The 16,630-nt window shown below is 41.7% G+C and overlaps 1 protein-coding gene across 1 annotated transcript; it reads left to right on the top strand.

Annotated features, from left to right (window-relative positions):
• The first annotated feature begins 9,936 nt into the window (after positions 1-9,936).
• LOC134431483 (alpha-ketoglutarate dehydrogenase component 4-like) lies at positions 9,937-14,627 on the top strand. Its single transcript, XM_063179496.1, has 4 exons — positions 9,937-9,994; positions 10,836-10,899; positions 13,092-13,294; positions 14,541-14,627. Exons 1-4 carry the CDS (start codon positions 9,956-9,958, stop codon positions 14,556-14,558), a joined length of 324 nt encoding a protein of 107 aa, XP_063035566.1. The 5' UTR covers positions 9,937-9,955; the 3' UTR covers positions 14,559-14,627.
• The last annotated feature ends 2,003 nt before the right edge of the window (positions 14,628-16,630 follow it).

The following is a 16,630-nucleotide window of genomic DNA, read 5'->3' as shown; positions in this document are numbered from 1 at the left end:
GTGGCGTTTGCCATCTTGGGCGAGTGGTGCTCTCAGCATGTGGCATCTGCTATCTTGTGGTTTTTCACACGTTTGCGCCATGTGCTCTCTGCCATTTTGATCAACCGGCACAGGCGTCTTTACAGCCACTTTTGTGTTTCTCTGGACTTTTGTGAAGTTTAACGTGTCCATCAATATCCTGTAGGTGGTTAAAACACTCTTAGCAATTTTGTCACCTGCAGAGGCAGAGTCAAAAATCAATTGGCTGATTTGTTCCTAAGATTTTAACACTAAAGGTGGCATGTGTGATGATTTCTACACCTTGGCTCTTGCAAAGCAGAAGTAAAGTCTCTACAGCCTCTTCATCATGCTCAACCCCTCTTTTACTTAAGATCAGAGTCCAAATATTCACTATAGCTTTTTCCTCTGTTGAAAGTAGACCATCCATGTCCCCAGCAGTGGCTTACCCTTTTTATGTCCTCATCTGGATGATCGTAGCTTCTTGGCTATTGGCAGCTTTTCAGCTATCTTCCTCACACAGCTCTGGTGAAAAATGCATATTGTATGATTGGGTCTTTGCAAATATTAAAATGAATACTATATGTGTTATGTTGGAAAGTTATGTTGTATTAATCTCTTTTAAGTAGTGTGGTAAATATAGTTTTTAGGCTATAGCATAATATAAAATAGAAACTATGTGATGTAAGATACTTTTTTTAACTGACCCAAGAAATGGAAAAAATAACCAAGAAATTCTTCCCATTATCCTCTCTGGATGGAAATACAACAGGATTCCAAGACAAGAATTATTGCCTCCTTATCGGGAAGGCCCAGACTCGGAGGAACCAGAGAAGATTGGTTTACAAGATGAGGGGAGAAGCTGAAGTTAAGCAGAAAATACCCATTGTTTGAAAAGACCTTTTGAATCATGTATGAGATATATGAATATGCAACAGGTTATTGCTTTCAAGGGTTAATCCTTTGTTAGTGAGCCATGCTTTTTGGGGGCTTAGTGCCCAGGAAGCATCCGGACGTCCATAATTCTTTGCTTTTTGTTGTCCTTTATTGTCCTAACTGATTGTCCAAATTCTTATTGCTCTAATTTTTATTACTAATTTTATAGCTAATTTATTACTATTAAACTTTTAAAATTTTTAAAACAAGTGATTGGCGTTTTTCACAGCTCTCCAGGCTGTTTTTCTCTCACAGATCTGGCCACTTTTCTTTTGCAGCTCTGGCTCTATTTTCCTTCACAGTTCTTGGCTGTCTCTCTCTGGTGCTCTGTCTTCTTTCTTTTCTCGGGGCTTAGTTATCACCATCAGGTTGAGGCTTACCAAATGTTGTGGTCAGGGGAGATGGAGACACAACACAACATCGAAGATCATGCATCAGAGAGAGCTTTAATGGCATGCACAGCTCTTATATAGGCTATTCAAAAGAGTCCACATTTGAACCTGATTGGCTATGAATTGGTTACCACCCAGCTCACTGGCTACCTGCTTATGTTCTCGTCAGGGATTGGCTGGCTTCCGCTCTCTGTAGCCAAATCCCTCCTCCTCTCAGTGCCCTCTCTAGGTTTGTCAGGAGTCTATGAGCACACAGTCCAGTCGTTCACCATCATAGTGAGGGGACGAAAAGTGAACATAGTATTCGAGGTGTGGCCTCACCAGCACTGAGTACAGGGTGACAATCACTTCCCTGGTCCTGCTGGCCACACTATTTCTGATACAATCCAGGATGTTGCCAACCTCCTTGGCCACCTGGGTGATGCCGTTTGCGTTTTGCCTTTTTTCTATGTTCCCTGTATTCTTGGCACATATATTTGTAGCTCTGTAGCCTATTGGATTAGTGGCTAGTTTTCCTAGTAATTTTCCATGGCCTTTCCTTAGGCAGAAAGACAAAACACATTCCAGAGCTCCAATCCCCGAGGGGTACAGGGCCCCTATCCTATCTTGGTTCTTCCTGGAAACCAAGGCCGAGAACAACCCTTCGAGATATATTTTCATGGACAAAGTATATCTAGTGCTGAAGGGGGGGGCTCCAGAGAAGGGGCTTGACCTGGAGGAGAATTGCTTCACCACTTGTGCTCCTAATTGGTGCTTTTTATAAATTATGCTGATTTTCTAAAACCTAAAAAAATGTACTCACCCCTGTGGGGGTGGGCTTTTGTGAACATCTTTCCATAACAGCCCCTGAAGGCCTTCAAATAAAGATATACTCATATTAGCTCCTTACTAAATTTATCTTTCTCCGGGCGACAACGGATAGAACAAGAGGACACAGTCTCAAGTTGCGTCAAGGTAGATGTAAGTTAGAAGTAAGAAGAAAATACTTCACAGAAAGAGTGGTCAGAAACTGGAATCATTTACCCAGTGAGGTGGTGGAGGCATCATCCCTTGAAGAATTTAAAAAAAGACTGGATGTGGCACTTGCTGCCATGATCTAGTTGAACAGTTAGAACATCGGCTGGACTAGATGATCTTATAGGTCTCTTCCAGTCTTGAAATTCTGTGATTCTGTGATTCTGTGATCTTGAGTTTCATTTCCAGGTTCAGTATAAGGCAACAGTTATTCTGGCACACCCAGACGGGACAAGGGAACCCTGCTACCCTTCCTCCAGGTTAGAAATATCCTGCAAGGAATTCTTTTCTGCTGGCAATCTTAAGAATTCCCTGCCATGGCTGGAGGTTGTGACACCATGGTTCCAAGACCCCGCAGGAGGTAATATAAAAGTAGCTCTTCGTTGTGTAGTATGTTATGAACAAAAATTCGGTTAATATTTTTTTTTGTGAGAAAAAAAGTTACAAAGAGGCAGCCAGATCACTGGCCCTGCCCAAGTTCTGCGCGTTTTGTTATTGTAATCACGGGTCGTTGTCGTTAATGGTTGTTTTTGTATTAGTAAAAGCCCTGGCTGGGGCCAGTTAATGGCCCTTCTCCTGAGACTGTAACGGGTGGGGACCTTCCCGAGGCTAAGTTGTACCTTTCTCATAGTGAAGACACCTGAGAAGGTGGGGGGGGTTATGCAAAGTGACTCCAAGACCACAATGCAGCATGGGTCCCCCACTGTACTGAGAAGACCCCAAAAACGAGCCAAATAAGAGTTGAGAGACTGGAGTGATGTCTGGATGTGAGGAGCAGAGCGCTAGGCCTGCAGAGATGCGGGAAACCTTCATCGTTCCTCACCCTGTCCTCGAGATCCCCCGGGCCAGGTCTGGGAGGGAGCGAGACCCGGATTGAGGTACCATCTGACAGGGATTAGCAGGCCCTAAAGACTCCCGTGAGGATCTGATCCCCAGCTCTGCCCCTTGTAGACAATGCTGCGCATATCCTCCTCCTCTGAGTCGCCCTGGGAGACGACGGGATGCTTTTACAGTGCCTTCTATAAATCATGCTGAACCTGATAAAAGATATCAATGGAAGGTACTCCCACAAGGCATGAAAAATTCGCCAACTATTTGTCAATGGTTTGTGGCACAGGCCTTGTCAAAAGTGTGGGAGCAATTTAAAAACTGCTACTGCTATCATTACATGGATGATATCTTGTTGGCATCTGACAACAAACAACAGTTGTCAGCTCTTAAACAATGTGCTGTGACAAATTTGAAAGCCTTTGGTTTGATCATTGCTCCAGAGAAAGTGCAGGAACACATGCCTTGGAAATACCTAGGTATGTTGGTGACCAACACTCAAGTTATGCCTCAACCTGTAAAGTTGGACATTGATGTTAAAACTGCTACTGATGTACAGAAATTGGTTGGTTTAATAGGTTGGATTCGATCATATTTAGGCATAACTAATCATCAGATGCAGCCATTGTTTGATTTGCTCTCAGGCATCACTTCCTCCACTGATGAGAGGAAATTGACCTCAGCGGCAAAAAAGACCCTAGAAGAAGTTGAATTAGCCCTAGCACACAAATTTGTTAACAGGATAGATCCCTCTGTTGATGTTCAATTGTTTATTTTGAAAGACCATGAAATACCATGTGGAATACTGTGTCAATGGAATGATAATTGGGAAGATCAATTGCATATTCTGGAATGGATATTTCTATCTTTCAGATCTCGGAAAACAGCTCCAGGACTTTATGAACTTTTTGCAGATATTATCATCAAGGGCCACAGGCATTGTCATGAGATTTTGGGACAGGACCCTGTGACCATTGTGATACCTGCACAACAGTGGTATTTTGAATGGTGCTTTCAAAATAATAATGAATTGCAATCTGCCTTATCTTGTTTTACAGGCCAAATCTCATATCATTTGCCTTCTCATCCTGTTCTAACACTGACTAAAGAGATTCCTTTTGAAGGCAAGCAAATTTGTTCTCCTGTTCCAGTGGAAGGTGTAACGGTTTCTACAGATGGGTCCGGGAAAACTGGAAAAGCAGCTGTGGCTTGGAGAAAGGATGATCACTGGGAATATCAGACAGTGATTCAGCAGGGATCTCCTCAACTGGTTGAACTTTCTGCTGTTCTTTTGGCTTTTACTTTGTTTCTTGGTTCTGTAAACATTGTTACTGATTCAGTTTATGTTGCCAGTTTGGTTAAGCATTTAGATCAAGCAGTGTTGTATAATATTCAAGAGAAACCATTGTTTACCATATTAGTGAAGTTGTGGACAGTTATTGGTGCTCGAAAGCATTCTTACTTCATCATGCACATTCGCAGCCATACATCATTACCAGGATTTTTTGCTGAAGGCAATGCCTATGTAGACTCTTTAGTAGCTGCTGCTGCAATCAAAACTGTACCCAATGTGCTGCAGCAGGCAATTTTATCCCATCAATTTTTTCATCAGAGTGCTCAAGCTTTACAGCAGCAATTCAAATTGTCTACTGCCGAAGCAAAATCTATTCTTTCCTCTTGTCCTGACTGTCATATGACTCATGTCACTCAGTATTATGGTACCAACCCTAGAGGTCTTTCTGCATTAGAAGAATGGCAAACTGATGTTACAAAAATGCCAGAATTTGGTCGCTTTAAGTATGTTCATGTTACAGTTGATACTTTTTCTCATGCAATGGTTGCTTCAGCATTCACAGGAGAAAAAACTCGAGATGCTATTCGTCATTTTTATTATGCCTTTTCTATTCTAGGTGTTCCGTGTCATGTAAAAACAGATAACGGCCCAGCATATGCTTCACAGAAAATGCAAGCATTCTTTCCTGCTTGGGGCATTGAGCATTCAACAGGTATTCCACATGTCCCCACGGGCCAAGCAATTATTGAAAGAGCTCACGGACTTCTCAAACGTCAGGTTCAAAAACAAAAAGGGGGAATGCAACAGGAGTCACCTCAAGTGAGATTAGATAAAGCTGTTTATGTGTTAAACTTCTTGCGTCCCCTACCTGACTCACAGTTATCTCCAATCTTTTGCCATTTTTCTTCTTTGAATTCTAAGCAACCAAATTTCCATAGAAATGTCAAGGTATGAGTCAAGGATTTGATTACTGGTATATGGTCTGGTCCAGTGGAACTGATAACCTGGGGGAGGGGTTATGCTTGTGTTTTGACAGATAATGGTCCTCGATGGGTTCCTGCTCGCTGTGTCAAACCTTACCTAGAGCGTGCAGGAAAGGACAGGATCGATGGTTCCGCAGCTGAAGCAGAACATGCGGATGACACTGGCTAAGACCATATATCAGTACTTAAAGATGGATGAAGGACAGGAACGATTGTATTAAGAATGAGAATTTTGTTGATGGTTGTGATTGTGATTTTGTGTCCCCCCTCTGCTTGGGTTTTTGCAAAGGGCCCTGCAAAAATCTATAGCAGCTGTATTTACAGTTCAAAAACAAAAAAGGGGGAATTGTGGAAGGGGCTAGCAGCGGGCCTGTTAGCTAAAGGAGCGAGAAGTAAGAAGAAGAAGAAGCTGATAAGGAGCTTTCTCCAAGGCTGTAACCAAGGAGATCGAGAGAAGGAAGATAAGAGCATTCTGCAGCTGGAAGAAGCATTTTTAGAAAGTTAGGTGGAGTCAGAGTAACTTTTCACCAATGGCATGGTATTGAATTATTGTGGCCAATAGCTAAGGTAGAAGAAGGGTAAACAACTGGAAAGTGTATAAAAGATCAGCCATTTTCATTAATAAACTGTTGCCAAGTGTTACCAACTGAGACTGCTTGTGGTCTCTGCTTTATGTCGTGACCGCCTCGACTGCGACACATCCTCCCCAACAACACCAACAAAGCTAAAGAGGTAACTAAAATATTGTTAAAAGAAATAATACCCAGATTTGGGGTCTCATTAGGAATGTCATCAGACAGAGGACTCCAGTTTGAAGCTGAAATTGTACAAACTTTGCCCAAAACACTAAGAATAAGGTGGGACATGCATATTCCATGGAGACCACAATCTAGTGGGAATGAATCAGAGCATAAAGAGGCAAATGAGTAAAATTTGTCAGGAAGCATCACTTAAGTAGCCACAGGCTCTTTCCCTGGCATTGCTGAGAATTAGAATTCATCCAAGCTCTAAGGAAAAGGTAAGTCCATATGAAATACTCTATGGGAGATCATATCAGGCTGTGATTATACCCAGGGAAGTCACATAACAGGGAACCACAATTTTTGGGAGTATGTAATATCTTTGGGAAGAAAACCTCTCATCTTTGCATAGGTTTACTGTTTTAGGATCACCTGTTACCTTGGATGTCCAAGTGCATCCCTTTCAACCAGGAGATTGGGTATATCTTCTAACCTGGAATGATGAATCTTTAAAGGAAAGCTGGAAAGAACCATTTCAAGGTTTGTTAACCACCCATACAGCAGTCAAGCTTGTCAGAATCTGTACATAGATTCATTACAGCAGGCTTGAAGCAGCACTAAAGCCTGAATGGAAAGTAAATCAACTGGACCTCTACAATTAAAGTCAATTAAGATCCCACATGAACTGTACATGGGAGGACTTTGTGAGTCATTGGGAAATAACATGTTGTGTTGGTTTTGCACAGCTTGGTTTTTGGTAGCAGAGGGGTCACACAGGTTGCTTCTGTGAGAAGCTGCTAGAAGCTTCCCCCATGTCCAGCAAAGTCAGTCCCTGATGGATCTGAGGATGGACATTCCGCTGGCCCAGGCTGGGCCAGTTAGAGATGATGGTAATGCCTCTGTGATGACATATTTAAGAAGAAAATCAAAACAAAGTGGGGCACAGGTTATTTTCCTAGCCAAAGAAGAGGAGGTGAGGGTGAGAACATGTGAGGGAAAAAACATGGAGACACCAAGGTCAGTGAAGAAGGAGGGGGAGGAGGGGCTCCATGAGCCGGAGCCGAGATTCCTCTGTAGGCTGTGGTGATGACCATGGTGAAGCAGCTGTCCCCCTGCAGCCCATGGAGGTCCATGGGGGATGCAGAGATTCACCCGCAGCCTATGAGGGAGTTGCTTATGCCAGAGCAGATGGATGCCTGGAGGAGGCTGTGATCCAGTGGGAGACCTGGTGGAGAGAGGAGGCCCTTGCTTCCAGGCTGGACCAGCCTGCCCTTGGAGGACTGCACCCTGTGGAAGAGTGACCCACGCCACAGCAGTTTAGGGAGGACTGTTTGCCCATGGGAGGGATTCATGTTGCAGTAGATTTGGGAGGACTACTGCTTGTGAGATTGGAACCACATTGGAAAAGTTTGTGTAGAAGTCTCTTCTGTAGGAAGGGACCCCACGGTCTCACAGGGGAAGGACTTCTCTCCCAGAGCCGCAGAAGATCTCAGGTGATGAACTGACCAAAACCCCCATGCCCTGTCTCCCTGTGCTGTTGGTGGCAAGGAGAGAGGGGTTGGGGGGAAAAAGGTGGTTTTGAGGGCTTATTTTACTTCTCGCTATCCTCCTCTGACTCTGTTAGTAATAACTTCACTATGGACTTCTAAGTTGAGTCTGCTTTGCCCTTGGAGTGTTTTCACACAGTCCTTATCTCAACTCATGAACCCTTTGTTTGATTTTTTCTCTGCTCAGCTGTGTCACGGGAGGGTGGGCAAGCAGCTTTCATGGGTGCCTGGCGTTTGGACATTATCAAACACAACACGTGTGAATGGAGTTATTTTACAATGGTGTTTGGATTTCCATTTGGATTAAATTTTGTATATTTCTATTCAAAGCAGTATGAAGTTTTAACTCTCATTTATCTTGTTAAGTGGACTAAGTTTAACAATCCCACTGAGATCAGTTCTGGGAAACTAATAGAGCTTCAGTCTCCACCTGAAATTGATGTAGGAAGTAACAAAGAGCTAATCTGAGTGATTGTTGGATATGTGCTCATATGCCTGAACATTCAGGAAAAGGAATACATTTAATTGGAGTTCCAATCCCCACTGATATAAAATGGGCAACATTGTGGGTAAGTACCTCATTTAATATAGATCAAGAAGAAAAAGATCAGGAGTGAGATCTGAAGACATTACCTTACCCTAGCACATGTATAAACAGATGTAATCCCCCAAAAAGGACTAGACAAAGTAGATTGTGTCAACATTACTTTTGTAGGAAACCATATGAACTCTAGTGTGACCAGATTTTCTTAAAAGCAAACAAGAAATTATGTTTCCATGAGAACTTCATGCTGCACTTTTAGATAAAGGCAAGGGAATGCAAGTGGCATAATCACCAGTATCAAGTTTAAGCTGATTGTGGGCTCCTCTGTTACCATGAGCTGGTCGAGTTTATCCTGTGGCCAAGGAATTGGTGCAGCACTGAACAGGCCTGGGCCTGCTCAGGTTAACTGTTATGTGAAAAGGCTTTACCTCAGAACTGGAAGGGTTTTGGGAAAATCTTTAATTGTAAGAAATAATGTTTAAGTCTTGTGAATTAATTTAGCTTTAACCGACAGTGCTTAGTCCTGTATTAATGTGTGCAAGTGGTTATCTTAGCCCTAATGACTGTGGGCCTGAGCAACACTGATAAGAAGGTGTATCTTGGCCAGACCACATCACTGGGATGCATTCAAAGAGAACAAACTTTTTTGGAGGCTTGTGACCAAAAAAGGATAATTTGAGGAATGGGATGTTCCCCATATGACCACCAGAGACCCTCAAAAGACCCCTACTCTAATGTAAATAAAATCTGAGAAGTGATTTAAATATGCGAAAGAATTTACAAGGATGTTTAGCATATATGTGTGAGTTTCAAGAAATATACTGAATATGTATAAGTTACATAGATTTAAACCAGTTTGTTAGTGAGCTGTGGTGCATGGGTTAGGCGGAAATATCCCCCTCATGCCTGGCATTGTAAATAAAAGTGATGCTGCTTTCTAATACTGAAATTACAGTGTTAGAGTTTTATTCCTGAGTTTTGGTGACAAGGGTATTTGCACTTTAGGAGCCATAATCCCAAATATTACAGTTACCAAGAATTTGAAGGCTGATCTAAAATAAACCAAAAGAATTAGCAATCCTTTTATATAGAGATCGACAACTTTCCATTCCTTTGCCAGATGGTTTATCCCCTGGTTAGGAGTTAGTGAATTGGAAAAAGCAAGTGTGAACATTTCATCATTAATCAAAATAATTTGAAATCAAACTGCAAGTGCTCTGTGGAAAATAAAAAAGAAGTATCAGCAATCGGAAAGATACCAACTGAGAACCAAATGAGTGTTTTGCCTGTGATGGTAAGTGCTGAGTGATCTCCCTGTCCTTATCTCAACCCATGAGCCTTTTGTCGTCTTTTTCTCCCCCTTATTCTGCTGAGGAGGGGAAGGGATAAGGCAGCTTGGCTGGCGTCTGATGTCTAGCCAAGGTCAACTCATCAAAGCAATATGTTAAATTAAAACATCGGCACTCTTTATAAGTGAGGGTCAGCTTTTCAAATGTGGATTGGCTGTGACTTGATCAAATTAAAATAAAATGCCGAGCTACTTGAAGCGATTTTTAAATTTTAATGTGTTGCCTCTTTATTTTATTTGTATTTTGGCACTGCCTCAGCCCCCTCTCTGGGCCCTGCTCATAGTGGGCGTGGCCTGGTATTGTTCCTCAGGCGCTGGGATATGGCGTAACCATGGGCAGTAAGATGGCAGCTGCCGCTAGAGTCGTACAGGTAGCGGTGCGCGGCCTGTGGACCGGGAGGCGGCTGGGGCGGCTGGGGCCGGGAGCCTGGGACCTGGGGCCAGGAACCTGGAACCTGGCGCGGGTGGCAGGCCTCGCTTTGCGCGCGGCCGCCGGGGCCTGAGGTGGTCGATGCCCGAGGCACCGCTGGAGAGGCCTGGTGTCCTTGGCGCGGAGGGAAGAAGCATGCGGCGGCGCCGGCCCCGTGGCGCCGGTCATTAGATTCCTGTGCCTGGTTCTGGTACCAAAGGATGTTACTGAGCAGTCTGCAGGCTGCCCCTTTTCGGTCGCTCTTCAAGAGGGGAGGGGGCTAATCAGTATCTCGTTTCTAAGCCATCCTTCTTCCCTTCAAAGGTGAAACATAGTCTTCTTGAAAAGACATATTTAAAAAATAAGCTCAGCGGCTTTGAATACTAGATGTTATAATTTATAGGGGTTTTTTTTCTTAATGGAACTAGTCCATCCCAGCCAGACAGCTGAACAAATATGTACAGGTAAAGAGCACTGCTAGCAATTTCACATGCTAAAACTTCATCATTCCATTTTTGTTACTGTAGTAGCTATTTCTGCATACACACTGATTACTGCGAGAAAAGAAAGAGAATGCTTATTCCTGTTCTGAACACTCGGGTAGGGTAGTGTCTTTAAAGGTGAAATTTCTCCTTGGGTAAAAATTAAATTCAAGTAGTAATTTTATCACAGTGCTGGTGCGTAAAGCAGCAGTATAGAAGTGGTTGTTTAATTTGTTGTGTGTTCCATTTTATTAAAGTTAATGTTTGTCTAGAAATAAATTTTATTCTCCCTATTTCTCCTACTACGTTGTCTTGTTCTAGGTAGTCAAGCCACATACTCCCTTAATAAAATTCCCAGACAGAAAAAGTAGTCCCAGACCTAAAAGTAAGTATTTCATCTATAGATACAACTTATGCCATATATGCCATATTTCTTTGCATAAACTGTTGTATATAAGAATCTGTGCAATTTTTCTGCTTTGACTATGCAACTCAACTGATTTTGAGCAGGGTTTCTGAATCATTGTTTTAGTTAGAAGGCTTCCTTTTCAGACTATACAACTGTGGGAATATAAATAATACATGCATGCCTTTATTTTTTGGTCAAGGCAGAATCACAAGGATTTCTAGTGATGTTTTTCTTCTTAAATAAGAAGTCACATTTTCGAAAATACAAATATTTGTCTGAAGTGATAGTATCCAAATGAATTTGAAACAGCCTTGGGTATTAGGTGATCTTTGCAGAAAATGATGTTGCATTTTCCTCATCCTTTATTTTCCTAATCGGAGTGTGTGATGGTGGTGGTATTTAAAACCCTGATTTATGGCTAAGAGCCATTCCACTGTACATTTTAAGAAATGTTTCTTTGTGCTAATAATTAATGCTGAGAAAAAATTAACTTCATTGCAATGTTTGACATTATTTTTACACCTATAGCTATGTTCATATTTATAGGAACCTCAATACTGTTACATTTAGAACATCAAAGTTAATGAGCTAGATGTTGTTTTAATATTCCTTTTGAGTCAATAAAGCATTTGAAACTAAAGTAGTAATTTTAAGAAGCTCTGTTGTTATTCTCACTTGTTAGAAATGATACCATACTATGTATTTGCCACAGCATTATATTTAGAATTTAAGTTTAGTTTATCCATTAACACTGCAAAGTATCTACAATGAACATCAGTGCCACTTCTGACTTACCTGTGAATTCTTCAGGAACTATATTCTGCGATAACTTTCAGTCAGAATTTTGTATGTTGTGCCCAGTTCAGCCATTTGCACCACCTTTCATGCCAGCGAATTGCTTTCTCAAAGGCTTAAAAACATGTTACTTAGCTTATGCTTATCTTTGCATCACAAGATTTTTGTGGCTATATATTTTAAGTATGTTAGACCTTTGTACATTAATTAATTTCTGCTGCTTCACTAGTGAATTGCAATCTACTTCACTTTGCTTGAATGCTATAGCAATAACTGTTTCACCATACCAGAATGTTGCTTCTACATAGTTACACACAGCTCTGCAGATCAAGACTATACTTTTAGGGATGTGAGTGCTTTAAAGGTCAACCAAATTCTATTATCATATTACTACTGCAACATAATGGTCTCAAACAGGGAAGGGAAAACTGTAGTAAGGACTGTATCTGAGCTTAAGCAACAGCAGTATTAGGTCAGGTATTTTTTAATCTTGACTTTGGGTTTTGGATTTGCTAATGCTTCTATTGCAAATACACTTCAGACTTTAAAAAATACAATAGAAGGAAATCTCAGGCAAATTTCTAAATATTTATTTAGTATATAAAACAAATTTAGAGAAACTTTTTTTTTAATATATAAGGTATGTTACTTCTTAAAAATACTTTGTAGTCATTACTAGCCAAAGCTATTATCATCTCTGTGTTGTTTTCTTTTGTTTTCATCCTCTGTTCCTTTTGCCTTTTGCTCTTAAATTTTAAAATTTCAGTTTAATGGCATGCTCCCTGTTCGGATTCTGCTCCTTTTGATGGGTTCTCTGCCTCCTTGCTCTGTTTGAGACCTTACTTTCTTGATACCATTTTGTAATATTAAAAATGGGTATAGCATTCTTTTACATTTTGTGGTATGCCATAGTTGTGAGCTTTTTGTTTCTCTAAGCCTCCACCTCCTTTTCAGTTGTTTGTCTTTACAGTTGCAGTAAAAAAAAGCATCATCTTAGTTGGATGTTAGTTATCTTTCTACATAGTCCCCTCCACACACACATTTGATACTTCATGCTGCTTCTGCAGGTACAGCTTCCCAGTAAAAAAGCCTTTGTTAGGATCTATGTTGATTTATCTTCTGTTTCCACATCCGTATTTCTGCCACTCAAATATGCTTTCTTTTACTTTCAGAATTTTTTCACCATGTTCTTGGTATATTTAACAACAGTAAAAACAGCTTGTGAGAACTAGAATATCTTTAAATTATTTTAATTCTTTTGAGTATGTTTTATAATGAACATTGTCAATAACTGGTAACTTTTATTGGCTGCTCACTAATTAATTTTACAGTCTTCTTATATTTCTGTAATGGTTTTGCAATCTGGATTTCAGTACTGGAATCTCTACAAGCAAGTATGCCATCTCTTGGTGCTTCAAAAGCACAGGAGTCTGTAGGAGGCAGATCACCAGGATTTCAAAATATTTCACCGGTTAGTAGAGTACAAGGTATACCAGACACTTCTGAATCAACAAGAACCTTACCTCAGAAATACAGACGAAAACTAATGTCAGATGAAGAGATTGAATATATTCAAGTAAGTTTCATTTATTGTTGTGTATTGTCTGTATTTGCCTAGTATTTATCTTATTTCTACACCTCTTTCCAAGTTTAAAATACGATATTACATTGTAATCCTTGGCAAATGTATACTCGGAGTTTTCACCGCTTTGATGCACAGTACCCAAACTACAAAATCTTAATACACAAGGTACCCAACGCTCACTAATTAGTAGCTTGTGGTGTCACTAATTAGAGAGATACAGCCATGCAGACAGCTTGTGATAGTCATAGCCGACATTAATCACAGTCACTACCTCTTGTGTAACAGCTGTTTAACATGTAATTTGAATATGCTGTACAGGAGCACAAGAGTGTTCTTAGACCAGGAAAGGCTATTACGAGGCGACTGAAGTCTAAGATATTCCTCAAGCTAGTATAAGTTATGTATTAGTAAGTTACTGCTTGTATTTCTAGTAGTAGAAACATTTGGTTAAACTTTATATAAATATTTTCTGCAATATTTGCAAATATGCCATTGTACATAAAAGGCAAGAAAAACCTGCTTTTGTTCTGTAACAATTTTCAGTTGTAAACACTGATGCTTAAAAAGAGAGAATGCACAAAATATGAAGAACTGGAGAGACTGGTGTGAGTTTGAAATGAAAAGACACATAGCTTTGTTAAATTATAAGGACAGCTACAGTGTGATCATATTAATAGAGGAAATCAGTTTTCCTTCATGTATATCAGTATGGTATTATAATTAGAAATAAAATTAATCATTTTGCATCGTAATATGCTCCTTGACCTCTTGCATAAATTTTGTAATGGTGAGGTAAATTGTAAAATAATTTCATTAGCAAAATAAGGAATTGAGTACCTTTCTGATTTCTCATAAAGATTGTAGTGGCTGACCTTGGATTTGTTTTTGCTTTGGAATTTGGGCAGTGAAAATAATTCTAAAACTTCTGTTTACTAGTGCTGTGTTTATCAGACCTTTTTAAAGTGAGTAAGAGACATTTTTCTTCAGAGTGGGAGCTAAAATTATAGGTTGCAGGTATTGATCTTTTTGTATTTTCCCTTGAAAAAATGGAGTTCTTATGGGTAAATGCTGATACTTTGACATTCTGTGTATGTTCCAATACAGGTTAAAAATCAATGTCTAAATCACAAATGAAAACTAAAACTCTATTTGTTAATCTAGAACATTGAAAAAGATTTCATCTCCATTTTCCATTCTTTTAGTGTAATACATTTAACTATATGCTTTTATTTTACAGCGTGGAGGTCCAGAATAAATATGGAAAATTATTTGCCACTGTTGAAGAATGAAATATTACATTCACAATAAAAGCATTTCCTTAATATTACGATTGTGATGCTGGTTTGGGTTTTGCCTTTTTTTTCTATGTGGTGCGGGCTCGTGGAGCACGTGGCAATGGCAGCTCGGTCGAGACGGAAAGGGATGGAAGAGAGGCTTTGCTTCATAAACCCCTGGGGCAGCCAATCCCAGTGCCCTTAACAGGACTCTCGGAAACAGCAGGCTGGAACGGCAGGGATGAGCAGAAATCCCGGGACGGTGGTTGAGAATGTATCAACTCTCCACAGCAATAGCTGGAACCTGTGGGATATCCTGGTAGGGTAGGGGAATGCGGGGCCCAGCAGCAGAAGAAAGGTTCCCTGCTGGGTTATGGTGGTGGCAGCGAACTCCTTTCCCCAAGCCGCAGGTCCAACTGTCCTCCTACGAAGTCCAGCAGCGAGAGCAAGGCTGCCCCAACCCCATCTCTTTTTTACCTGCCCCCATTCTCACAGTATCTCTGCCCGCCCACCCAAGGGAAACTCCCAAAAACCAAAGGCCTCCTTCTCCGTCTCAAGCACCCAGCCATCAGTGCTTCTTAGCACCTCAGTGGGAAGAAATCCCATAGGTAATAAGGAAAGAACAGAAAAAACCCAACCCCCAACAACTGGCTGAGATTGTTCATTGGTGGAGAAAAGCAAATTACAATGAGGAAGTTTCTTTTGTGTTTAACATGGGCGGGTTGAAAGTTGGCCTGGGGATGCCTGGGCACAGAGCAGCCGGGAAGGGTGGGCTCGTGCCATTGCAGAGGAGGGGAGAAGCGCTCCCACTTCCTATGTTCCATCTGTGGAAAGTTTTTTCCAAGATTTTAGGGCAGAGGCAGCTCGGACTCCTGGGACAGATCCGCGAGCAGGGAGGCCACGCCCCCCGTGACGGATGGCGGGGAACGGCCGCTCTAAGAGGAGCCGACGTGACACCTGCCATTGCCCTGAGAATGGCCGGGAGATGGGGCGAGGGAACGGTCCCGGGACCCAGGGCCGCCGTTGCGCCGCTTGGCCCCTGCTCCGGCAGGGGGGGTGGCCGCTGCTGCGCAGCCACAGCCTGGCTCGCCCCCCACCCCTGGGCCTCACCCATGCTGGCCCGTAGGGGACCAGGAGTGTGAAATGTATGGGCGGGAGTGTCACCACCCTGGGCAGCACCAATTTTGCTGCTGCGAGGGGCAGGGAAAAGGCGGAGTTGAGTCCCTCAAGGAAGCTGATGTCACCTTTGTAGGCAGGAACGACTCAATTGCAGTTTCCATAGTAACGAGTTTTGTTTTAGAGAGACACGAGAACCGCTGTGAGCATTGACACAGCCCGAACATGGGAGTGCCTGGGCAGATGTGCCCGCATCGCGTCTGTCCCAAGGCCGTGTGGCGGGCATCGAGTGCTCTTTGTCTGTGCTGTTAAGCACTCAAAAGGGAAATGCTGGGTCCAAAGAAAAAGAAACTGTTTTTCAGGCTTCCTTAAAACAGGCTATAAGTATACAGAGTCCTGTGTTAACAAATACCTTAGAATGGAAACTGAGCCTAGATACTATAAGGGCTGTTAGTGCCAGAGGGGTAAGAGAAATGAGACCTTTCATCCAACCTTTAAAAACGAATTAGAAAAATTCTCGGTGATTTATCAGTTTCTCTATTTGCCAAACTCTCCTAAGAAAGATCTATTGGAATTTTGCAAAAGAAAGTAAGTAACGGATAGTTTAGGATGGTTTACTGAATTAAATTTTAAAAGTACCTTCTCCTGCATCCCTGAGAATAAGAAAAGCCAAGTACTTATTGCTATTACGTGGAAAAATCCTGAAACAGGGAAAAAGAGCCAGCTCACCAAGACAGTCCTGCCTGAGGGTTTCAGGCACAGCCCAACTATATTCAGAAATCAGCTGGCAAAGAAACTGGAGAACTGGAAAAGTCAGCAACTGAGAATTGCTGCATCCAACCAGCAGCCAAGAATTGCTACATCCAACAGTTGCATGCAACTCACTGTAAGTTTGTTCCATGAACATTGGCAACATGTACCTTATGTTACTGAAACA

Source organism: Melospiza melodia, chromosome W, assembly GCF_035770615.1.
Source record: "Melospiza melodia melodia isolate bMelMel2 chromosome W, bMelMel2.pri, whole genome shotgun sequence".
Taxonomy (NCBI): Eukaryota; Metazoa; Chordata; class Aves; order Passeriformes; family Passerellidae; genus Melospiza; species Melospiza melodia.
Note: the sequence above shows the minus strand (reverse complement) of the source record. Positions and strands in the feature narration are given on the sequence as shown.

Bases quoted from the DNA above. Each gene is read 5' to 3' on its own strand.
- LOC134431483 (XM_063179496.1), top strand. From the start codon at position 9,956: ATGGGCAGTAAGATGGCAGCTGCCGCTAGAGTCGTACAG. The intron at 9,995-10,835 runs GTAGCGGTGCGC...GTCTTGTTCTAG, and splicing joins CTGCCGCTAGAGTCGTACAG to GTAGTCAAGCCACATACTCC. The intron at 10,900-13,091 runs GTAAGTATTTCA...TCTGGATTTCAG, and splicing joins AAGTAGTCCCAGACCTAAAA to TACTGGAATCTCTACAAGCA.